At 41.5% G+C, this 26,828-nt stretch overlaps 1 protein-coding gene across 1 annotated transcript in view; it reads right to left on the bottom strand.

Moving 5' to 3' along the window:
• DPP6 (dipeptidyl peptidase like 6) overlaps positions 1–26,828 on the bottom strand; it is a 681,409-nt gene that overhangs the window by 314,314 nt on the left and 340,267 nt on the right. Inside the window, exon 3 of the mRNA XM_035029860.1 lies at positions 14,477–14,575. Coding sequence (XP_034885751.1) covers positions 14,477–14,575 — 99 coding nt within the window. The remainder of the gene's footprint in view (positions 1–14,476; positions 14,576–26,828) is intronic.

Raw genomic sequence — 26,828 nt, 5'->3', positions numbered from 1 at the left:
ATCAAGGGCAAGACAAGAGAAGAAAACAAACACCTGAACACACAGTTAGGTATGCTATTGAGTGCAGGATGGATGGGTCATAGGGGATTGGACTCAATTATGCAAGAGAGCAAGTGATTCATTTTTTATTAATTAAGAAAGTGATCAATGTTTGAAAAGATGTCAATGATAATTAATTAGCCTCCAGTAGGCTGATGTGGTTAAGGACTTCGTGGGGTAATTTAATTGAAACGGTAAATGATAATGTCAGTGCTTTCAAGGATGCAGAGTCTCTAATTAATGGGACTTCTGGATTTGCTTTAAAAAGACCATTCCAGAAAGAGTGGGCAGAGGACTCGAACCCTTGGGCTCAACAGAGGCAGTAGTTGAGACTGAGGCAGCTTTACAGGCTCTCTTAATTTGAACACGAGTAAAAGCAAACAAGACTCATGGGTCCTGGTCTGTGGGCTGCTGCGCCTGGACAGTGCTGTCACCACGCACTTTGATCTGACCTTGCAAGAACACTTGCTCCAGCATCGCCGGTGCCTCAAGTCATATCCTGCTCATCTGCACCACCGTGTAGGGACAGAGTGCTGTGGGTATTCTCAGGGTAAGTCCTTAAAAGCCTAGGAGCCCTGAAACAACCATATCATATACTGGAAAATGTCTGTGAACCTCACTGCGGAGGAAAAATAACATGTAAATATCACTTGAGATCCCTTTCTCAGGAAAACAAAATATATGCCTATGTGTGTATACATACATATTTATTTCCTAGATCCCAAAGGGAAAAAAAAAAAGCCTGTCCTCTTGTAATGCAAACATATAAAGTTGAGATAGATTTCACTCCTGGCAAGGGTCGGCATTGCATTCCACAAAGGTGAGGGTGTACTTAAATTTCCCAGGGAGGTGGCGTGCACTTGCCTGAGCTGGGAGGCTTACAAGATTCAGAGGGCCCCTCTCTCTGCTGGAGCAGTGGTGGCCCAGCCAAGCCTGCAGGGATGTGACTCCCAGCCATGAACCGAGTGCAGGAGGCTGCGGAGCCCTGCAACACTTAGGGGCCTGAAGAGCCTGTTGCGATCTTTGCTTCTTCTGCCACTGGCAGGAGAAGCAAGATGGAGGAGGAGGAGGAGGAGACCTGGATTTCATCTGGTCCCAGGAATTCAGCTAGATAAGTGTCAAACCATTCTGAACACCTATAAACTCAACAGGAGAATGAAGAAAAGAATAGCAGCAACTCTCTGAACAGAAAAGTGATCACATTCTGGAAGGTCTCTTCTGATTTGTTTAGTGTATGTTTTTCTGGGGTTGTTCTTATCCTGTTAGCATTTTATTCTCTCATTCATCTATTCTCCTCTGGAAAAATGACAAGATGGAAAAACTAACCTCAAAAAAAAGAACAACAGGCAGTACCAACTGCCAGGGACCTAATCAATACGGACATTAATAAGATGTCGGAACTAGAGTTCAGAATGACGATTATAAAGTTACTACCTGGGCTTGAAAAAGGCATGGAAGATACTAGAGAATCCCTTTCGGGAGAAATGAACTAAAATCTAACCAAGTCGAAATAAAAAAGGCTATTAATGAGATGCAATAAAAAATGGAGGCTCTAACTGCTAGGATAAATGAGGCAGAAGAGAGAATTAGTGATATAGAAGACGAAATGGTGGAAAATAAAGAAGCTGAGAAAAACAGATAAACAACTACTGGATCACGAGGGCAGAATTCGAGAGATAAGTGATACCATAAGATGAAACAGTATTAGAATAACTGGGATCCCAAAGGAAGAAGAAAGAGAGAGAGGGGCAGAAGGTATATTGGAGCAAATTATAGGAGAGAACTTCCCTAATTTGGGGAAGGAAACAGGCATCAAAATCCAGGAGGCACAGAGAACCCCCCTCAAAATCAATAAAAATAGGTCAACACCCGGACATCTAATAGTAAAACTTACAAGTCTCAGAGACAAAGAGAAAATCCTGAGAGCAGCTCGGGACAAGAGATCTGTAACCTACAATGGCAGAAACATTAGATTGGCAACAGACCTATCCACAGAGACCTGGCAGGCCAGAAAGGACTGGCATGATATATTCAGAGCACTAAATGAGAAAAATATGCAGCCAAGAATACTATATCCAGCTAGGCTGTCATTGAAAATAGAAGGAGAGATAAAGCTTCCAGGACAAACAAAAACTCAAGGAATTTGCAAACACAAAGCCAGCCCTACAAGAAATACTGACAAGGGTCCTCTAAGCAAAGAGAGAACCTAAAAGTAACATAGACCAGAAAGGAACAGAGACAATATACAGTAACAGTCACCTTACAGGCAATACAATGGCACTAAATTCATATCTTTCAATAGTTACCCTGAATGTAAATGGGCTAAATGCCCCAATCAAAAGACACAGGCTATCAGAGTGGATAAAAAAACAAGACCCATCGATATGCTATCTGCAAGAGACTCATTTTAGACGCAGAGACACCTCCAGATTGAAAGTGAGGGGGTGGAAAACCATTTACCATGCTAATGGACACCAAAAGAAAGCTGGGGTGGCAATCCTTATATCAGACAAATTAGATTTTAAACAAAAGACGATAATAAGAGATGAAGAAGGACACTATATCCTACTTAAAGGGTCTATGCAACAAGATCTAACAATTTGTAAATATCTATGCCCCTAATATGGGAGCAGCCAAATATATAAGCCAATTAATAACAAAAGCAAAGAAACACATCGACAACAATACAATAATAGTAGGGCACTTTAACACCCGCCTCACTGAAATGGACAGATCATCTAAGGAAAAGATCAACAAGGAAATAAAGGCTTTAAATGACACACTGGACCAAATGGACTTCACAGATATATTCAGAACATTCCATCCCAAAGCAACAGATTACACATTCTTCTCTAGTGCCCATGGAACATTCTCCAGAATAGATCACATCCTAGGTCACAAATCAGGTCTCAGCCAGTACCAAAAGACTGGGATCATTCCCTGCATATTTTGGACCACAATGCTTTGAAACTAGAACTCAATCACAAGAGGAAAATTGGAAAGAACTCGAATACATAGAGGCTAAAGAGCATCCTACTGAAGAATGAATGGGTCAACCAGGAAATTAAAGAAGAATTTAAAAAATTCATGGAAACAAATGAAAATGAAAACACAACTGTTCAAAATCTTTGGGATGCAGCAAAGGTGGTCCTAAGAGGAAAGTATATAGCAAAACAAGACTTTCTCAAGAAACAAGAAAGGTCTCAAATACACAACCTAAAGGAGCTGGAGAAAGAACAGCAAATAAAGCCTAAACCCAGCAGGAGAAGAGAAATAATAAAGATCAGAGCAGAAATCGATGAAATAGAAACCAAAAGAACAGTAGAACAGATCAATGAAACTAGGAGCTGGTTCTTTGAAAGAATTAATAATATTAATAAACCCCTGGCCAGATTTATCAAAAAGAAAGGAGAAACAACCCAAATAAATAAAATCATGAATGAAAGAGGAGAGATCACAACCATCACCAAAGAAATACAAACAATTATGAGAACATATTATGAGCAACTATATGCCAGCAAATTAGATAATCTGGAAGAAATGGATGCATTCCTAGAGATGTATCAACTACCAAAACTGAACCAGGAAGAAATAGAAAACCTGAACAGACCTATAACCACTAAGGAAATTGAAGCAGTCATCAAAAATCTCCCAACAAACAAGAGCCCAGGGCCAGATGGCTTCCCAGGGGAATTCTACCAAACATTTTAAGAAGAATTAATATCTATTATTCTGAAACTGTTCCAAAAAATAGAAATGGAAGGAAAACTTCCAAACTCATTTTATGAGGCCAGCATTACCTTGATCCCCAAACCAGACAAAGACCCCATCAAAAAGGAGAATTACAGACCAATATCCTTGATGAACATGGATGCAAAAATTCTCACCAAAATACTAGCCAATAGGATCCAACAGTACATTAAAAGGATTATTCACCACGACCAAGTGGGATTTATCCCTGGGCTGCAAGGTTGGTTCAACATCCGCAAAGCAATCATTGTGATACAATACATTAATAAAAGAAAGAACAAGAACCATATGATCCTCTCAATAGATGCAGAAAAAGCATTTGACAAAGTATAGCATTCTTTCTTGATTAAAGCTCTTCAGAGTGTAGAGATAGAGGGTACATACCTCAATATCATAAAAGCCATCTATGAAAAACCCAAAGCGAATATCATTCTCAATGGGGAAAAACTCAGAGCTTTCCCCCTAAGGTCAGGAACATGGCAAGGATGTCCACTATCACCACTGCTATTCAACATAGTACTAGAAGTCCTAGCCACAGCAATCAGACAACAAAAAGAAATAAAGGGAACCAAATAGGTAAAGAAGAAGTCAAACTCTGTTTGCAGATGATATGATACTTTATGTGGAAAACCCAAAAGACTCCACCCCAAAACTGCTAGAACTCATACAGGAATTCAGTAAAGTGGCAGGTTATAAAATCAATGCACAGAATTCGATTGCATTTCTATACACCAACAACAAGACAGAAGAAAGAGAAATTAAGGAGTCGATCCCATTTACAATTGCACCCAAAACCGTACGATACCTAGGAATCAATCTAACCAAAGAGGCAAAGGATCTGTACTCAGAAAACTATAAAATACTCATGAAAGAAATTGAGGAAGACACAAAGAAATGGAAAAACGTCCCATGCTCATGGATTGGAAGAACAAATACTGTGAAGATGTCAAAGCTACCTAGAGCAATCTACACATTCAATGCAATCCCCATCAAAATACCATCAACTTTTTTCAAAGAAATGGAACAAACAATCCTAAAATTTGTATGGAACCAGAAAAGACCCCACATAGCCAGAGGAATATTGAAAAAGAAAAGCAAAGCTGGTGGCATCACAATTCCGGACTTCAAGCTCTATTACAAAGCTGTCATCATCAAGACAGCATGGTACTGACACAAAAACAGACACATAGATCAATGGAACAGAATAGAGAGCCCAGAAATGGACCCTCAACTCTATGGTCAACTAATCTTCGATAAAGCAGGAAAGAATGTCCAATGGAAAAAAGACAGTCTCTTCAACAAATGGTGTTGGGAAAATTGGACAGCTACATGCAGAAGAATGAAATGACCATTTCTTTACACCACACACAAAAAGAGACTCAAAATGGATGAAAGACCTAAATGTTAGACAGGAGTCCGTCAAAATCCTAGAGGAGAACACAGGCAGCAACCTCTTCGACCTCAGCCGCAGCAACATCTTCCTAGAAACATTGCCAAAGGCACGGAAAGCAAGGGCAAAAAACTACTGGGACTTCATCAAGATAAAAAGCTTTTGCACAGCAAAGGAAACAGTCAACAAAACCAAAGACAACCAACAGAATGGGAGAAGATATTTGCAAATGACATATCAGATAAAGGGTTAGTATCCAAAATCTATAAAGAACTTATCAAACTCTACACCTAAAGAACAAATAATCCAATCAAGAAATGGGCAGAAGACATGAACAGACATTTTTCCAAAGAAGACGTCCAAATGGCCAACAGACACATGAGAAAGTGCTCAACATCACTCAGCATCAGGGAAATCCAAATCAAAACCTCAATGAGATGCCACCTCACACCAGTCAGAATGGCTAAAATTAACAAGTCAGGAAAAGACAGATGTTGGCAAGGATGCGGAGAAAGGGGAACCCTCCTAGACTGTTGGTGGGAATGCAAGCTGGTTCAGCCACTCTGGAAAACAGTATGGAGGTTTCTCAAAAAGTTGAAAATAGAGCAATTGTATGACCCAGCAATTGCACTACTGGGTATTTACCCCAAAGATACAAATGTAGTGATCCGAAGGGGTACATGCACCCTAATGTTTATAGCAGCAATGTCCACAATAGCCAAACTATGGAAAGAGCCAAGATGTTCATCAACAGATGAATGGATAAAGAAGATGTGGTATATATATATATATATATATATATACACACACACACACACACACACACACACAATGAAATATTATGCAGCCATCAAAAAACCCCAAATCTTGCCATTTATAATGATGTGGATGAAACTAGAGGGTATTATGCTAAGCGAAATAAGTCAATCAGAGAAAGACAAGTATCATATGATCTCACTGATATGAGGAGTTGATATAAGGAATTCTTTTTTTTTTTTAATTTTATTTATTTATTTGAGACAGAGAATGAGATAGAGAGAGCATGAGAAGGGGGAGGGTTATAGGGAGAAGCAGACTTCCTGCTGAGCAGGGAGCCTGATGCAGGACTCGATCTCAGGACTCCAGGATCATGACCTGAGCTGAAGGCATTCGCTTAACCAACTGAGCCACCCAGGCGCCCCATGAGGAATTGATATAAGGAATTCTTAATCTCAGGAAACAAACTGAGATTTGCTGGAGTGGTGAGGCGTAGGAAGGATGGGGTGGCTGGGTGATGGACATTGGGGAGGGTATGTGCTATGGTGAGCGCTGTGAATTGTGCAAGACTGATGAATCACAGACCTGTACCTCTGAAACAAATAATACATTACATGTTAAAAGAAAAAAAAGAAGATACTAGGAAGGGAAAAATAAAGGGGAAGAATCGGAGGGGGAGAAAAACCACGAGAGACTATGTACTCCGAGAAACAAACTGACGGTTTTAGAGGGGAGGAGGGTGTGGGGATGGGTTAGCCTGGTGATGGGTATTAACAAGGGCACGTACTGCATGGAGCACTGGGTGTTACACGCAAACAATGAATCATGGAACACTTCATCTAAAACTAATGATGTAATGTATGGTGATTAACATAACATAATGAAATAAAATTTTAAAAAACCCTGAAAGGAGAAATGGCCATATAAAAAGAAATATCAATAAATAAATGCTACCGTCCTTCCACAGATAACTCCAACAGGAAATGTTCAAAGGACCTTAAGCAGATAATAGTTTCAGCTCAGATGCTAGGAATGTGGAAGATGCATTAAGCACGGGACAGAACAATGCAGACAGGGGGCTGCCCAAAGAGCCTCAGTCAGAGCCTAGGATAGCAACAGTGTGGGTGCACTTTATTGCCTTAAAATAGTCTGAGACATAACTGGCCTCCTAATACCAGACAACTGGGGTTCTCTTCTCCTGAGGAAAAGTGGAATCTTGAAAACCACTACAAAAGAGAGAGAGGAAACTGGTGGTTTACACAATTGTGTCCTAGAATTTCATCTCATCTATTTCTTACAGACTTGAATACAGTGTAATGATGTTCTTCGGTATGTATTTTATGCAATGACTTCAAATGATGCCACTATTTTTACCTCCTCACCGAGACGTTGAAGAACACCTTTGGTCTCTGGAACTTGTCCTTTCTGGGCATTTCCCTGATGTTACTTCTGGCCAATTAGTATATGCTGCGCAGATGGCCTCTTAGGGCCTTCCTCACTTTCCACAACTCTATGACTTTATGGTTTTGATTGAAAAAATGTGGCTTTCACAAAGCAGCAGAAATACCCAAACCATTTTATACTTGAATTCCCCCTCTACCCAACTCCACGAGCTTTATATATATATATAAAAAATCCATCTGTGTTTTCCGAATAACAAAAGAGAAGAGGAAAAAGCAAATATGGAAATCAAGTTGCTTTGAGCCCTGTGCTCTATCTCCAATTTTACCTTCTAAAACATATACTTTTCTGGTATCACCAGCCAGCTGATATTTTCCTACATTCAAAGGAAGCAATTTTCTCCAATTCTATGGTCTCTCTAGTATTCCATCCGAGAGACACAGAGGGCTCTCTGCTCACAAGGGGCTGGATTAATGGAAATGAGCATAAAAACAAACACAGATTCCGGAGCCAGCCACAGTGGTCTTCTGCCACAGTCCAACTGAAGCTGAACGGCTACAGCGAGGAGGACAGAGCGTCTGAGAAGCTCCCCCTTGGAGCTGCAGACACATGAGCCGGGCCCTGCGAGCAGCTCCTGCCCGTCAGCCCTGGGCATGCCTGTGTCCTGAAGACACCGGCCGGGAACAGCGGGTTCCCTGAAGGGTGCAGATGGCCCTGGCTTGCTCACTGCACAGGGCATGAGCTCACCAGAGCATCTGCAAGCTTCAGTCCTTCCTAAGAGGCAAACCTGCAAAAGCAAACATGCTTATTGAGAGTACATCTGGCCTCGGACAATTTGTGCAGAGCGACTAGACTCCATGGATCCAGAGAAGACTGATGCTGTTGTTTACACGTGCAGGGAGGGGAGAGCAAAAGCTGTTTATAGCCAAATATTACACCCTCTTTCTGGCGTTAGTAAGAGTAAGAGGGTATCTCCTGGTAGAGGCAGTATGTGGCCACCGTGGGCAATTTCCCACTGATGCATTCTCCACCTGCCACCACACAACGGGTAGGCTGGCTCTCCTAACTCACTTTCTCTGTGCCTTCCCTGATGTTGCACCTCAGGGCTCTCCTCCTGCCTTCTCTGGCCTTTGGCCCCCCTCCCCACCCACCAGGAGACTTTAGCAGCCCCTCAGTGATGCCTACTTCCCACGTTTCTCCAAGCGGCTCTGACTGTTCTCCTAGCTTCATGCCTGGTCCTCAATATGTAAAGAGCATTTCTACTTAGTTATCTTCTGTCAACTTCTACTCTGAACTCATCATCTAACCATAGAAACCAACTCCCCATCAGTGCAATGGCCATTCCAGTTAACCAGGCTTCAAATCTCCGAGTCATACCTGGCTGTCCTTCCTCCCATCCCTCCATTTCTACTCAGCTGCACATCCTATCATCTGTCATTCATGATGGCTTTTTATATCAGCCACTTCACTTCCACTCACACACTAACATTTCAGCTTCTGAAGATGGGCCAAATTAAGGTACATTTATGTAATGAGATCCTATTCAGACATTAAGATGATAATGGAAATACATATTTATTACATGGAAATATGTTTATGATCTATGTTATAAACTTCCCCCCAAATGCACTTACTATTATCCCACATATTACATTACCTGAAAAGATAAGTATAAAAGAGAGGCACTCACACTGGCTCCCCACCGTTCTTAGGGTGAGGCACGCAGTCCTGGCCCCCGGGACCCTCCATTTCTTGGACTCTCTGTGATCAGCCTTCTGCTTACTTTCCACTTACACACTTCTGCTTTTCTTCAGCCTTTGTGTCTCTCCAGCTTCCCCTTACTCTGAGCTGACTTGAGCTTCTTTTGATGGATTCAAGAGTCCATGTTCTTTCTCCCATAGGGTGGTTCATGCATAGTATTCTCCTAATGCCTAGCACGCCCCCTCCTCTCTGCGTGCCTCACCCTAAACGGTGGGGAGCCATTGTGAGCCCTGTGACGGGAGACTGGGGGAGGCTGGCCGCGCGCCCGTGAGGCATCCATCAGACACCCCAGCGGACGTGTAAATCAGTCAGGGGGACACATACACACACTATCACACATGGCACACACTGGTAGCTCACAAGAGCGTGTGAGCTGCTACAGAATTGAAACTCACTGACACGAATAGTAACCACAGTCCTGGGCATGAATGATTTCCCCTAAGGGTGCACACAGTGAGAAGAAATGAGAGGTGTGAGGAATCCAGATATCTAGAAGTTGGAAACATAAAAACTCCACCCCAGTCCCTTAGGTGACCCCTTTTCCTGGCACCAGAAAGAGCCTTTATCCGAGGAGCAGCTGGAGGGCCCTGCTCCTGGTCTTGCTTGCAGCACGCCTGTCTCTGGTCGGGGTCCTTCCGGAGGGACCACTGCCAAATCTGCCTGTGGCATGGCATCATGAACCCAGATATCTGGCTGAGTCTGGATGGGTGCTGAGTATGTTGGGTGGGGCTGGCACAGTTCCTGATGGATCGATATGAGGTACAAGAGACAGAGCAGAGCAAAGGATGACTCTGAGCTTTCTAGCCTGTTCTGCTGAAAGGATGGACTTCCCATGAACTGACTTGGGAGAAGCAGTGGATAGGGCAGGGGTTATTTTTTGGTTTTTGTTTTGTGTGTGTATCGGCGGGGGGGGGGGATTGATCAAGAACTCAGATTTGGAGTTTGAAGCTGAAGGTTGTGATGATAGCTGAGAACTTCGGGAGAGATGCAGTGTGGAGACACACATTCAGGAGACATCAGTAGATGGAGGATACTTAACGTCATGAAACTCGATGAAAACCCTGAGGAAGGAAGTGCAGATATTCAGTGGGGAGGACCAGAGGCTGAGCCCTGGGACCCACCACCATGAAAGGTCAGGGAGAAGAGCAAGAAGCAGCACAGGAGCCTGAGAAGGAGTCATCCCTACCGTCGAAATAAAGCCAAGGGAATATGATGACCTACAGGTCAGGGGTAAGTCCACCCAGGTGGAGGGAGTAATCAGTTGACAGGTAAAGTAAGATGAGGTCTGAGAAGTGACCATGGGAGGCAGCTACCTGGAGGTTAGTGGGGACTGCATGGAGGAGTTTTGGTGGGTGCTGGGGTGAAAGCCTGACCCCCTCACATCACGGAATCCCAGCACAGCACGTCAAGGAATCCAGGAGGCTGAGCAGTACAATGTGGTTACTACAAAAGAAGGGAGAATTCCCTCCACCAAGCGAGTGTGTGGACAGACTGCACTGTGGCCAGTTTGAGGACGTGTGGACCTCCTTCTCTGTAGGGGGTGCTCAATGTATCCATTCTGCTGATCCACAGACCTCATCTGGTTGCAACCAATATGTGAGGGCAGAGAGTATGAAGACTATTATACCAATCATTCTCAGAAAAGGTAGATTAGAGCAAGTCTCTAGTATAAAACTGGGTGAGGAGAAATTTAACTCTAACCTGATAAATTTCCTCTTGATAAAGTGTATGAGGTTCTAGACTATTAACTCCAATACTAAACCTAAGCTACACTTGTTATCTTTAGTGGTTGATGTGCACTAAAAAATAATAATAAAAATACAACAATCAAGTTACTTTCTCTATGGGGAATTACTCCACTTTCTTTATCACTTAGGTATTCTGTTAGCTTGACATCATGGGAATAAGGAGAGCTAGAATAGAGAATTTAAGGGAAGACAATAATTTTGAAATATTCGCAACTTATAGTTTTGGATAAAATGCACTATGTTGCTAGTGAGGTTGTGAAAGAAAATGGCTGGACACCAGAAACCTGGGTTCGATCCAATATAGCACAATTTATAAAGACCAGAGAGACCCAGGTTCAAGTCCAAATTTTGCTACTTACTAACTGTGATATTGATCAAGTTATTTGAACACCATAAGCCTCAGTTTCCTCATCTGTAAAATGGGAATAATGGTTGCGAGAATTGAATGATTTAATAGGTACAAAGCACTTAGCCTAGAGCATAAGATATAGGAAACCCCCAGTAGGTTATGATGATGGGGATGATGATGATGTGATGTGATGTGATGATGATGGTGGTGGTAAGGATGATGGTGGTATTGATGTCATATGATGTGATGATGTTATGTGATGATAATAGTGACGATGATGGTGATGATGATGGTGATGATGGTGATGGTGATGATGGTGGTGATGATGGTGATGATGATGGTGATGGTGATGATGGTGGTGATGATGATGGTGATGATGGTGATGATGATGGTGGTGATGATGGTGATGATGATGGTGATGGTGATGATGGTGATGATGATGGTGGTGATGATGATGATGGTGGTGATGGTGATGGTGGTGGTGATGGTGATGATGGTGTGGTGGTGATAATGATGAAGAAGAAGAGAGGAGGAACAGACAGAGGAGAAAGGAAAAGAGGAGAGAAAGGAGGCTGTCATGGTGATGGTGGTGGTAGAAGGTATGGTAGATGATGGAGGTGACTCTCAAGGCTACCAGTAAGAAACAGCTCCCTGGGCCCAACACTGTTTCCCTTGCCTGCTGCACTGTGGGCACTCAGTAAATACTAACTGAATGAAGCAATGTTCTGATAATTTCTAAAGCACACACAGCTTCACATCATTTGATAATCCTATGACTGTGGTAATCCTTCCCTGGATCTTCACATTTAGACTTGTGATATTAAAGAAATGGATAAGTTCTTTATGGTATTTGTGAAGAATCAATTATAAAGTCTCCGTTAACCACTGTAAAGCTACTTCATCCATTTAAGCTATTACATTTTAGGGATCAGGGAGAAAGGGAATGATCAGGAAGAGGAACACATGAAAGAACAGCGGGAGGACAGCTAAGAGGAGTGTAGGGAGGAAAACAGTCATGTTCGCTTACCCTCTGGTTGGTGCCTAGTCTTTGGAGAAACCTGACTACTGGTTACTTTGTAGCAAAATGTTACACTGGATGTGTACATTTACAAAGGGAGAGTACTTCTAAGAAAGCTCCTGGACACCAAAGGCACTTCATTTAGAATTGCAGGTGGTCTTCATGAATAGAATTAACCTGCCGAACAGGTAGGCTGGACACTTTCTGCTGGACACGAGGCCATTTCTCAATTGCTTGTATCAACTCCCAACTTTGCCAATAAAGAAATTTTGGCTTGTTTCCTCTGGCCAGAGAGCCAGCACACCTCTGGCCCAGCTCCACTCCTGTGCAGTGTGAATTAGCCCATGAGATACAAACTCCTTATAACCAACATAGTTTCAGCAGAAACTTACCAGCACTTGTGACTCCAGATCTAGGCTTTTTTAAAAATTTTGTTTTTTGCTTATAGAATGCTGATTTAGAACCAGTCTGCAACTATGGGCACCCCAATAAACAGACATAGGAATATTATTTTAGCACTTCATGGAGTCTTTGCAGGGCTTCTTCTGACTTGCTCTGAACCCCACAGCTATGGTTCAGTGTTCCTCGTCTCCAATTTGTTTTATCCCTAGATTTTGCCTCTCTACCAGTTTTTCTCTCCTCCCCCTCCCTTCTCGCCTTTTTCTCTCTCTACTTTCTTTTCTTCACTAAGGTTAGCACAGACTAACATTCTAGCCTTACATTCCCCAGAGGTCTATTCTCTGCTTTCTCTAATTAGTAAACCCCTAGCCATTCTTTAACACTGAAATGCCTGGTCACTCATTGTTAGCTCTGTTTCTAGAATATGACTTCACAATCTTTAAGAAGTGGGTAACCACCTTTCATTTCCAAGATTGAACCCAGAGTATGCTATTGGTACTTTCCTCCTGCCTATGCAAAGGGTCAACACAAACTGAGAGCAAGTGCTAAGTCTCCCTCAACACAAAAGGTAAAATTACTTCCTCCATCAAACAAAAAGACCTTGGCTCTCTCTGCATTCTGGATTTCTGTGGGTCCCCCCCAACCGCTATTCCCAGCACACTGCTCCTATTTCTCCCTAATTCCTTTGTATAAAATATATTCCCTCTGAGCTCCATCTACTTCTCTCCTTTTTAAATAAGCTAATCTAAGGATCAGAAATGAATACTGAGGCCACAGTTGAGGATAAAAGAGAAGCTACTGCCCTAGCTGGAGACAAATGGCGAAGAGCCATTGCTAGTTGATTTCTGAGAGTTTGTGAAGCATGAGCAGTGTTTCAGAAGCAGCCTGACAGCAAGAAAACACAATAACACTGTGTCACTCAACAAGACAGTAGTGGGAAGAGCACTAAATGGGAAGTCAAGAGACAGGTTTCCAACTCTATCTGCGCCACTGGCAAGCTGTGTGACCTCAAAAAAAATCATTTAACCTCTCTGGGCCTCATTTATTATAAAAGCCAGGATTTGAACTAGACTGCCAGCATTCCACCATAAAGGTTCTCTGACCTGAGGATTAAGTTTCAAGTGCATCCCACTGAAGATCCCTCAATGAAATCCACATTCATGGAGACAGCAGGAGAGGTATGCTGGCTGGACTACTTAAGGGGGAGGCAGCAAAGCGTGCACAGGATGGTGCATGGTCATTCACACCTTCTCTCCCATGACTACACTCGGAAATTAGTTCAGCCACAAGTGGATGAAATGGATTATGTCCTGGACCAAAAAATGCATTATGAACATACATATTGCCTTTTGCCTCCAATTGTGTTTTGTTGTTTAATTCCCCCCCATAAAACAAGAAAAGTAGATTACATCCAGACTAAAGAGCAAGAGGAAAATAAATTTATTCTCAAATGTGTACCAGGCTCCATACTCTCATTCATTTACTGGCATTCGAGAAGAAGCCTTTGAGTTCCTTTCGACCCCTCTATCTAGCGGGGAGTGAAAGCAGGGCCGTATAAAAGGGAAGAAAGAACACGGAGAGCGAGGGAGCTCGCCTGTATCTCTGCCTGGTCCTGTTGCTTAGCAACAGCTCACATCTTCATCTGAGAAAGAATGATTCGGGGAGGTGACACAGAGAACCCACTTCTCACGAAGAAACAGCCCCATTTTACCAGATGCACATTTTTTAGAATGATAATAAGATGATTATCACAGCAAGAGCTCTGGGCATCCACTTCTACAGCCAAAGAGAGAACACGGTCTAACAGACCAAACCCAAACTGTGGAAAAGTAGCTTCCTGTGAGCACGCAGGACTCAGGACTTACCACTTATCCACTTAGCCTCAGGGTCATGAATTTTGAAATCATCACTGAAGAGATCTTCTACTGTGACCTTCTTCTTTTGAGACAGACTATTATCTTCCGCTAGAAAAGAACATGGCAAATAGTTAAACCTTTTATTTTGGGGTAAAAAAAGAGAGGACCATAAAACATTGGGGTTGCCATTCAGAAATAGTAGGTATGGTAAAACATATACTTTCTCTACATAACATAAGGGCTGAACAAAAGCTAGTCATGCTTTTTGGTTTTAATTAAAATATCAAAAACTATGGTAAGGGGATCATGGTGCAGTAAAATGGTATCATTTCTCCCCCTCCACTCGAACACACAAATGATCGTATTTCTTAGGAACAGAGGTAAACGTTTCAAGACTGATTTATGAACAACAAGGTGGGAATATCAGGAGAGGAAGCAACAGATGTCCAGAATGGATCTCAGTGGTGTGACGTAATCAATCACTCATGATGCATTTATTCAATGCCAACACTTGGCAGCATGTTGGGTGCTGGGGATGGAAAGGTGAGTGACATATCCTGTAAGTATTGATTCTCCATATGCCTCACTTGTCCCTGGCTGTCTCTGGGTTGGGAATCAGTTCTTGTTCAGATAGAATCACACCCCAAATGTCTGTGTGCAGACTACCAGATTTCACCTTGCTTCCTTCTCCATCACTCCACTTGGGAGTAAGCACCTGGGGTGAGCCTTGAAGGTACCAATCTCATATCCATCCCAACAGGAAATGTTTAGTTAATGGCACCGGAGGGTGAGCCTATAGAAACCTGGCACCGTTCATCCTCTTTCCCAAGAGGGAAGCTTCTGGGGTTGTAGCTAACAGAGTGAACACACAAGGGTAGTACGTTAGACCACTCTCACTTCTGCTATACCAACAACAGTATTAACCATTCCTGATGCACATCATCCTTCTAGAACAGAAGATGGCAGCTGTCAGGGCACTTCTCTTGAAGACTCGGGGTCCTCATTTAATCAGTTCTGTGCTGGGCTGCTGTGTGGAGCTCTCCTCAGTGCCAATCAAGGTGTGTAAGTCTGTGTGCAGCTTATGTGAGGGGGTTTCAGATCCATGTTGTTTTTACATTTTGGTGTTTGGGTTGTTATGCCTGTTTCTCTTTTCAGTTTCTGCCTGTGGAGCCAGCTTCTTGTTCTTGGGCTGTCTTAGAGCTTGCCCTCAACAGGACCCTTTGCCTTTTTAAATTTTCTGCTTCAAAATCTGTGGCAGGTGGGGAAAACAATGAGCACTTTTGCTAGATAGCACGATAACATAAATAAATACTCTCTGAATGAACCCCCGAAAGCTCCTTGTAGGATTCTAATGCATAGATTTTTATTACATCTCCTATATGGCTTCTTTCTTTTGGCCTCTCTGGATGTTATCGATTACTGAAGTTGTCAGAAGAGTCACGTGTTACTGTGTGCATTGATTAACTTCTTGAATATCAAAAAGGACTAATGTGTGTAAAAGTCTTTTGAAAATTACAGAATACTACCTTTCAAAGTGACCTTCGTTAGACCTGATTACATGGGGAGCTCTCCTAGGTGCTAAACAAAACCTGTTAAACCAAATCTAATTCTTCCCTGTAGGACCTTTCCGTCTGCAACCGAAGCAGCCCCAGAAAAAGGTACACACAGCTTTAGACACGATGCATGTCAGTGTGAAAAACAAACACTAAATGAATATTTTAAAGATAACTAGACATCAATGTAGTGAAGTAATACTGTGATCTACTAATTAAGAAATATATTTGCAACTAGTTGAAAAATCAGTCCTAGAGATCGAATGCACAGTATAGTGATTACAGACAACAATGCTGTATTATAAATAACAAATTTGCTATGAGATTAGATCTTACTTATTCCCACTAAAAAAAGAAATGATAATTATGTGACCTGATAAAGGCATTAGCTAACCCCCCAAAGGCAATCATATTGAAATATATAAATGTATTAAATCAGCATGTTGCACACTTTAAACTTACACAATATCATGTGTCGAGTATATTTCAATAAAAAATAAAATAAATAAAACAAGAACAAAGTATAAAAGTTTCTGCGATGACAGACGGTTGTACAATGGCCCAAAGCAGGAGTGTAAAAAAAAAAAAGAAAAGAAATCTGAGACACTCTTAAGCATATGGTCAGAAAATAAAAAGTTCTATTAAAACATAAATTTTATCTGAGTAAACTTCACTATTCAAGGAAGATTCTAGCTCACTTCTTGAGGTATCCATGCATATAATGAGAAAAGAATGTAAGCCTACCATTTAAACAAACTTCAGGTAAAAGATGAAAAAGGTAATTTATTCACTTTCTGAAAATCTCTTTTTACAAACAACTGTTCTATTACTGTAAAAATGTCTTTTGTTTTTTTAAACTATTATTCTTAAAGATATTTTATTTTTAATTTAATTTTGTTATAAAATTACATTACATTACATCATTAGTTTTTGATGTAGTGTTCCATGATTCATTGTTTGTGCATAACACCCAGTGCTCCATTCAATATGTGCCCTCTTTAATACCCATCACCAGGCTAACCCATCCCCCCACCCTCCTCCCCTCTAGAACCCTCAGTTTGTTTCTCAGAGTCCATAGTCTCTAATGGTTCATATCCCCCTCCAATTTCCCCCCCTTCATTTTTCCCTTCCCACTATCTTCTTCTTTTTTTTTTAACATATAATGTATTATTTGTTTCAGAGGTACAGGTCTGTGATTCATCAGTCTTACACAATTCACAGCGCTCACCATAGCACATACCCTCCCCAATGTCCATCACCCAGCTACCCCATCCTACCCACCCCCCACCACTCCAGCAACCCTCAGTTTGTTTCCTGAGATTAAGAATTCCTCATATCAGTGAAATCATATGATATTTGTCTTTCTCTGATTGACTTATTTCGCTTAGCATAATACCCTCTAGTTCCATCCATGTTGTTGCAAATGCCAAGATTTCGTGTTTTTTTTTTTTTTTTGATGGCTGCATAATATTCCATTGTACATATATACCACATCCTCCTTATCCATTCATCTGTTGATGCACATCTTGGCTCTTTCCATAGTTTGGCCATGTGGACATTGCTGCTATAAACATCGGGGTGCACGTACCCCTTCTGATCATCACATTTGTATCTTTGTGGTAAATACCCAGTAGTGCAATTACTCTGTCATATGGTAGCTCTATTTTCAACTTTTTGAGGAACCTCCATACAGTTTTCCAGAGTGGCTGTACCAGCTTGCATTCCCACCAACAGTGTAGGAGGGTTCCCCTTTCTCCGCATCCTTGCCAACATGTCATTTCCTGACTTGTTAATTTTAGCCATTCTGACTGATGTGAGGTGGTATCTCATTGAGGTTTTGATTTGGATTTCCCTGATGCCGAGTGATGTTGAGCACTTTCTCATGTATCTGTTGGCCACTTGGACGTCTTCGTTGGAAAAATGTCTGTTCATGTCTTCTGCCCATTTCTTGATTGGATTCTTTGTTCTTTGGGTGTTGAGTTTGATAAATTCTTTATAGATTTTGGATATCAGCCCTTTATCTGATATGTCATTTGCAAATATCTTCTCCCATTCTGTTGGTTGTCTTTTGGTTTTGTTGACTGTTTCCTTTGCAGTGCAAAAGCTTTTTATCTTGATGAAGTCTCAATAGTTCATTTTTGCCCTTGCTTCCCTTGCCTTTGGGGATGTTTCTAGGAAGAAGTTGCTGCGGCTAAGGTCGAAGAGGTTGCTGCCTGTGTTCTCCTTCAGGATTTTGATGGATTCCTGTCTCACATTTAGGTCTTTGAACCATTTTGAGTCTATTTTTGTGTGTGGTGTAAAGAAATGGTCCAGACACATTCTGCATGTGGCTGTCCAATTTTCCCAACACCATTTGTTGAAGAGACTGTCTTTGTTCCATTGGACATTCTTTCCTGCTTTGTCGAAGATTAGTTGACCATAGAGTTGAGGGTCCATTTCTGGGCTCTCTATTCTGTTCCATTGATCTATGTGTCTGTTTTTGTGTCAGTACCATACTGTCTTGATGATTAAAGCTTTATAATGGAGCTTGAAGTCCGGAATTGTGATGCCACCAGCTTTGCTTTTCTTTTTCAACACTCCTCTGGCTATTTGGGGTCTTTTCTGGTTCCATACAAATTTTAGGATGATTTGTTCCATTTCTTTGAAAAAAGTAGATGGTATTTTGATAGGAATTGCATTGAATGTGTAGATTGCTCTAGGTAGCATTGACATCTTCACAGTATTTGTTCTTCCAATCCATGAGCATGGGACGTTTTTCCATTTCTTTGTGTCTTCCTCAATTTCTTTCATGAGTATTTTATAGTTTTCTGAGTACAGATCCTTTGCCTCTTTGGTTAGATTGATTCCTAGGTATCTTCTTTTTTTGTTTTTTTTTTTAATTTTTTTTAAATTTTTTTTTTTTGATTCCTAGGTATCTTATGGTTTTGGGTGCAATTGTAAATGGGATTGACTCCTTAATTTCTCTTTCTTCTGTCTTGTTTTTGGTGTATAGGAATGTCACTGATTTCTGTGCATTGATTTTTTTTTTAAAAGATTTTATTTATTTATTTACTTGAGAGAGAGAGAGAGAGAGAGAGAGAGAAACAGCATGAAAGTGGAGAGGGTCAGAGGGAGAAGCAGGCTCCCTGCCGAGCCGGGAGCCTGATGCGGGACTCGATCCCAGGACTCCGGGATCATGACCTGAGCTGAAGGCAGTCGCTTAACCAACTCAGCCACCCAGGCGCCCTGTGCATTGATTTTATAACCTGCCACTTTACTGAATTCCTGTATGAGTTCTAGCAGTTTTAGGGTGGAGTCTTTTGGGTTTTCCACATAAAGTATCGTATCATCTGCAAAGAGTGAGAGTTTGACTTCTTCTTTGCCAATTTAGATGCCTTTTATTTCTTTTTGTTGTCTGATTGCTGTGGCTAGGACTTCTAGTACTATGTTGAATAGCAGTGGTGATAATGGACATCCCTGCCATGTTCCTGACCTTAGGGGGAAAGCTCTCAGTTTTTCCCCATTGAGAATGATATTCGCTTTGGGTGTTTCATAGATGGCTTTTATAATATTGAGGTATGTACCCTCTATCCCTATACTCTGAAGAGTTTTAATCAAGAAAGGTTGCTGTACTTTGTCAAATGCTTTTTCTGCATCTATTGAGAGGATCATATGGTTCTTGTTCTTTCTTTTATTAATGTATTGTATCACAATGATTGCTTTGCGGATGTTGAACCAACCTTGCGGCCCAGGGATAAATCCCACTTGGTCGTGGTGAATAATCCTTTTAATGTACTGTTGGATCCTATTGGCTAGTATTTTGGTGAGAATTTTTGCATCCATGTTCATCAAGGATATTGGTCTGTAATTCTTCTTTTTGATGGGGTCCTGTCTGGTTTGGGGAACAAGGTAATGGTGGCCTCATAAAACGAGTTTGGAATTTTTCCTTCCATTTCTGTTCTTTGGAACAGTTTCAGAAGAATAGGTATTAATTCTTCTTGAAATATTTGGTAAAATTCCCCTGGGAAGCCATCTGGCCCTGGGCTCTTGTTTGTTGGGAGATTTTTGATGACTGCTTCAATTTCCTTAGTGGTTATAGGTCTGTTCAGGTTTTCTATTTCTTCGTGGTTCAGTTTTGGTAGTTGATACATCTCTAGGAATGCATCTATGTCTTCCAGGTTATCTAATTTGCTGGCATAGAGTTGTTCATAATATGTTCTTATAATTGTTTGTATTTCTTTGGTGTTGGTTGTGATCTCTCCTCTTTCATTCATGATTTTGTTGATTTGGGTCATTTCTCTTTTTTTTTTTTGATAAGTCTGGCCAGGGGTTTATCAATCTTGTTAATTCTTTCAAAGAACCAGCTCCTAGTTTCATTGATCTGTTCTACTCTTCTTTTGGTGTCTAGTTCATTGATTTCTGCTCTGATCTTTATTATTTCTCTTCTCTTGCTGGGTTTAGGCTTTATTTGCTGTTCTTTCTCCAGCTCCTTTAGTTGTCGGGTTAGGTTGTGTATTTGGGACCTTTCTTGTTTCTTGAGAAACGCTTGTATTGCTATATACCCTCCTCTTAGGTCTGTCTTTGCTGCATCCCAAAGATTTTGAACAGTTGTGTTTTCATTTTCATTTGTTTCCATGAATTTTTAAAATTCTTCTTTAATTTCCTGGTTGACCCATTCATTCTTTAGTAGGATGCTCTTTAGCCTCCATGTATTTGAGTTCTTTCCAACTTTCCTCTTGTGATTGAGTTCTAGTTTCAAAGCATTGTGGTCTGAAAATAGGCAGGGAATGATCCCAATCTTTTGGTACCAGTTGAGACCTGATTTGTGACCTAGGATGTGATCTATTCTGGAGAATGTCCCATGGGCACTGGAGAAGAATGTGTATTCTGTTGCTTTGGGATGGAATGTTCTGAATATATCTGTGAAGTCCATTTGGTCCAGTGTGTCATTTAAAGCCTTTATTTCCTTGTTGATCTTTTCCTTAGATGATCTGTTCAATTTAGTGAGGAGGTGTTAAAGTCCCCCACTATTATTGTATTGTTGTCAATGTGTTTCTTTGCTTTTGTTATTAATTGGCTTATTTATTTGGCTGCTCCCATATTAGGGGCATAGATATTTACAAATTGTTAGATCTTCTTGTTGGATAGACCCTTTAATTATGGCACAGTGTCCTTCCTTATCTCTTATTACAGTCTTTGGTTTAAAATCTAATTTTTCTGATATAAGGATTGCCACCCCAGCTTTCTTTTGGTGTCCATTAGCATGGTAAATGCTTTTCCATCCCCTCACTTTCAATCTGGAGGTGTCTCTGCGTCTAAAATGAGTCTCTTGCAGATAGCATATCGATGGGTCTTGTTTTTTTTATCCACTCTGATAGCCTGTGTCTTTTGATTGGGGCATTTAGCCCATTTACATTCAGGGTAACTATGAAAAGATAATAATTTAGTGCCATTGTATTGCCTGTAAGGTGACTGTTACTGTATATTGTCTCTGTTCCTTTCTGGTCTATGTTACTTTTAGGGTCTCTCTTTGCTTAGAGGACCCCTGTCAATATTTCTTGTAGGACTGGCTTTGTGTTTGCAAATTCCTTGAGTTTTTGTTTGTCCTGGAAGCTTTTTATCTCTCCTTCTATTTTCAATGACAGCCTAGCTGGATATAGTATTCTTGGCTGCATATTTTTCTCATTTAGTGCTCTGAATATATCCTGCCAGTCCTTTCTGGCCTGCCAGGTCTCTGTGGATAGGTCTGTTGCCAATCTAATGTTTCTGCCATTGTAGGTTACAGATCTCTTGTCCCGAGCTGCTTTCAGGATTTTTTTCTTTGTCTCTGAGACTTGTAAGTTTTACTATTAGATGTCGGGGTGTTGACCTATTTTTATTGATTTTGAGGGGGGTTCTCTGTGCCTCCTGGATTTTGATGCCTGTTTCTTTCCCCAAATTAGGGAAGTTCTCTCCTATAATTTGCTCCAATATACCTTCTGCCCCTCTCTCTTTCTTCTTCTGGAATCCCAATTATTCTAATACTGTTTCATCTTATGGTATTACTTATCTCTCGAATGCTGCCCTTTTGATCCAGTAGTTGTTTATCACTTTTTCTCAGCTTCTTTATTCTCCATCATTTGGTCTTCTGTATCACTAATTCTCTCTTCTGCCTCATTTATCCTAGCAGTTAGAGCCTCCATTTTTTATTGCACCTCATTAATAGCCTTTCTGATTTTGACTTGGTTAGATTTTAGTTCTTTTATTTCTCCAGAAAGGGTTTCTCTAATATCTTCCATGCTTTTTTCAAGCCCAGCTAGTATCTTTAAAATCGTTATTCTGAACTCTAGTTCCAACATCTTACTATTGTCCATATTGATTAGGTCCCTGGCAGTCGGTACTGCCTCTTGTTCTTTTTTTTTGAGGTGATTTTTTTCCATCTTGTCATTTTTCCAGAGGAGAACAGATGATTGAGAGAACAAAATGCTAACAGGGTAACAACGACCCCAGAAAAATATACACTAAACAAATCAGAAGAGACCTGAAACCGGGGGAAAAGAAATGGAAAGAAAGAAAAAAGATAAGAAAAAGAAAAAGATAAAAACAAACAAACAAAAACAGAATATGATCAAATATGATCAGGCTGATAAACAGATCAGTGCCACACACTAGATTTTGGGCATATTTTGGTCTGTTATAAGAATGTGCCTCCCAAAATTTTAAAGAAAGAAAAACTTATATATGTACAAAAATAATGGTAAATACAATGAAGGGATGGAATATAACTGTAAAGATGAAAATTATAAAAGATTTTATAAAAGGAATTGATAAGAAGTTGGTTGAAAAAAGAAAGAAGAGGATAAAAAAAAAAAAGGGAGAGAATGTGATCAGGCAGGAGACTAGAACAAAGCCATACACTAGAGATGTAGGGTATATTTTGTTCTGTTAGAAGAAACTGTATCCCAAAATTTTAAAGAGAGAACAACTTATATATATATACTAAAAAGAAGGTTAACTACTATGAAGGGATAGAATATGACTCTAAAAATGAAAAATAAAAAATATTTTTAAAAAGGGATTAATAAGATGTTGGTTGAAAAAGGGAAAAAGAAAAATTCAAAAAAAAAAAAAGAAAAGAAAAGAACGTTAAAAAAAATTAACTTTGAAAGACTAAAGAATCATGAGAAAAAAGCCTTGAATTCTATGTGCAGCATTCCCCTAGCTCTGGAGTTCTGCCATTCTCATTGATCAGTAAACTTGGTCTTCGCTGGCTGTTCTTGCTGATCTTCTGGGGGATGGGCCTGTTGCCATGGTTCCCAAATGTTTTTGCTGGAGGCAGAATTGCCCCGCCCTTACCTGGTCCGGGCTAAGTAATCTGCTTGGGTTTGCTCTCAGGAGCTTTTGTTCCTTGCAAGCTTTCCATGCAGCTTGAGAAGATGAGAGTGAAAATGGTGGCCTCCCAATCTCCACCCCAGGGGAGCTGAGAACTCAGGGCCCCACTCCTCAGTGAGCCCCCAGAGAAAAGCAGTCAGTCACTCCCATCTCCTCGGGATCCGGCCACACTCCATGCTCACCTAGCCTGTGACCGAGCGTTTCTATCTCTGGCCTACGACCCCGTGTGGAGTCTCCAAACCCAGCAGATCCCTGTGGTGCACTCCCGCGCCGCTCCTCCTGGGGGAGGAAGGGGAGTCTCCCTGGATCTGCCACTTGTTGGGTCCCTGCTGGAGGAGCAGGGGCCCGACTATGCCGCGGATCACGGTTTATCACAACCCCGAGCTAAAACCCGCTCCTCAGCTCCGTCTCTGCAGCCGGCTTCCCCGCTCCGATACCTGAGCACTCTGCCACACTCAGGCACCCCCGGTCTTCCTGTGACCCCGAGAGTCCTGAGACCACACTGTCCCAGCAAGGGTTCCATCTCCCGCTTAGCCACTGGAGCGACGTCCCTCAGCTGAGCAGACTTCTGAAAGTTCCAATTTTGTGCTCCGCTGCTCTATCACTTGCTGGTTGCGGCTTACGGAGGCCCCTTCCCCCGCCATCTATCCTCCCGAATATCATCTTGGATTCACTTCTTCACATGTCCTACCTTCCAGAAAGTGGTCACTTTTCTCTTCAGAGAGTTGCTGCTATTCTTTTCTTCAATCTCCTGTTGAGTTCATAGGTGTTCAGAATGGTTTGATCCCTATTTAGCTGACTTCCTGGGACCAGATGAAATTTAGGTCTCCTACTCCTCTGCCATCTTGCTCCTCCTAAGCTGGTGTTCTGATTTTTAGTGGATAGTTCCTGCAGGTCCTTGTAACTCAGTTGTAAGCTTCTTCCCTGCAAGTGTCCTGTGTCATGAGAGACTCCTGGTGGTGTGGTCACCAGCAATGTCCTGGGCACTTGGAGGCTATCTGGGTCTCATGCTGCCATTTGGGCTGGCGCCCTTTGCCAGTTATGGGTGATGTGATTCAAGACCTTCTAACCATGAGCCCAGTTTTAAGGCAGGGGGCACCTGTCCAGTCCCTAGCCCCCTCATGGACACCAATATCCTAGCCCCTCCTGTTGGGTCTGACTCGTCTCTGCTGCTTGAGGGTGGCAGGAGTTTGGTCTTACTTGCTGCTGTAAGTTTTCACCTGGTGGTCCTTCTTTCAAGGATACCATTCTGTTCTAGGTATATGAACAACTCTTTCTTGTTTTTGAGTGCAGCTATGCTTTGACTATTTATTTTCTCTCATTTCTACCTGCTTGAAAACAGAAGGGAAAGATTTCTGTGCTCAGTCAGCCATCTTAAACCGGAAGTCACCTTGAACCGGAAGTCGACTTAAAGTGGAAGTCAACATACCGGTGGAGATACAAGAAGTGCCCAGTGGCTTTTATAGTTTGGATTTCATCCTGAAGGTAATCAGGGGATGACTGAAAAGTAAAGTTATCTTCAGCCCGATGGCTGGATAACCACATGGCAATTGTAGTCACCGTGGCATCCTGGTCAGCTCACTGGCATTCAGAGGCACCTCCCAATCCCTAGCGAGACAGCTATCTTTATGTAGGTCAGAATACAATCCAAATTGCTCATGATCCTCTCCGGATGCTTGTTAAACAGTTATGTTGTTAAGTAGCACAATTACTGGGGAACATTTTGGAATGTTCTCTAGAGATTTTTAAAATTAGAAATAAATTCCACCACCCTAAAATGGATTAATGTGAAGCATAACCTCTTGAGGTTTTCAATCACTGCAAGTGGAGGTTAGCTACTGACAAACCCAATTTAGTAACAAAGAAAATCTACCAGATTAGTGAGAGGTCTCTTGTTAGTTCTGCTTGTGTTAGAAACTGGAATAAGTGACAACTCCAAAAATGCTCTGCTGTCTTGGTAGGACACTGACAATTTTAACTCTTGATCCTATAAGAAACAGGAGGAAGCAAAGCCATTTTATGGAAGGCAAACCTGAGCTACTGAGAGGTTGCAAGGCTTCTCTGAAGATGTGTGGAAAGTGAGTCAGGCTAGATGAGCCACACTCGCAGGGAAATCGTTCACAGAATCTGGCTTGTGTGCAACCTATTCCAAAAGTGGGACGCTAATTAAATTCCAGAACAGAGAAAATATCAGGCAGGTAATGCTTATGAGGAGCCTGATAAAACACTATGTTCTCCAGGTTAAAAAAAATTCTGTAAATAAAGAAAAAGGTTTAAAAACCATTTTTATTGACACATTTCTGTGATGAGAAAAATTTAGCCTCTGAATCAGATCAACAAGGAACACACACAACAGTGGCACTCAGCAAGTGTTCACCCCGCTGTGTGTGATGTGGCAGGTGTCAAGTATAAGGGTTTTCAAACCAAGAAGACAAAGACTGTGGTGGGCGGGTGGGACACAGCTTCACAGCGGAGGCAGATCCCAACTGCAGGCTCAGAGTAAAAGTACTCTGATATTTAGAATAAGTCACAGGGAACATATTTGTATGCTCTTTCTATAGAAGCTCGTAATATTTGTTTGCTTCCATACAAACACTCAGAGGAACATACGGAAATCAAACTTTTTTTTAAAAGATTGACTGATTGATTGATTGATTGATTGGAGAGAGAGAGAGAGAGAGCATGAGCAGGAGAGATAGAGGAAGAGGGAGAGAGAATCTCAAGCAGACTCTCTGCTGCGCACAGAGCCTGACGTGGGGCTGGATCTCACAATCCTGAGATCATGACCTGAGCTAAAATCAAGAGCTGGACACTCAACCGACTGTGCCACCCAGGAGCACAGAAACTGTCCATTTTTCCAAGTCTGAACTGTTAATTCATGAGTTCCAATGATACAGATTTGCTGAACATCAGCTCACTGCTGTTTGTACCATTAGTGATGAACCTAACATGGACAGCCATTTAGTCCAAGGAAAAAACTATGAAAACACAGGAAGCAATTCCCTTCACTCTGCCAGCATGTTAATGGAGTGAGTGCTCTATGTAGACGCTGGAATCAATACTGCCAGTTAGAACTTTTTTTTTTAAGAAGTACAATCAGTGCTATTTATTGTAAATGATACTCATATTTCCTTGGTAGATTCTTATCATAATGAAAGAATAAATTTAGTCATGCTTCACTATCAACAACTTAGGAACAATGAACTTTAAACTGGGTAACATGCCTACAGGTCGTGAAGTGGAGCATACCCAGAGTCTTACCATAACTCGTTCTGGTGACTTAGATGATGATACTTAGGACTTTTGAGCTGATGAAATTTTGGACTCTGAGTTGATGCTGCAATAGCTTGGGACTTCTGGGGACCTTAGGATGGAGAGAATGTACTCTGTATGTGGGATGCATGTGAATCTTTAAGGGCTGGGGGTCAGACTGTGGGTAAAATAATGCCCCCCAAAGG

Source organism: Mirounga leonina, unplaced genomic scaffold (assembly GCF_011800145.1).
Source record: "Mirounga leonina isolate KUSES-001 unplaced genomic scaffold, KU_Mleo_1.0 Mir_321, whole genome shotgun sequence".
NCBI classification, from domain to species: Eukaryota; Metazoa; Chordata; class Mammalia; order Carnivora; family Phocidae; genus Mirounga; species Mirounga leonina.
This window is presented reverse-complemented; position numbering and strand designations above follow the sequence as displayed.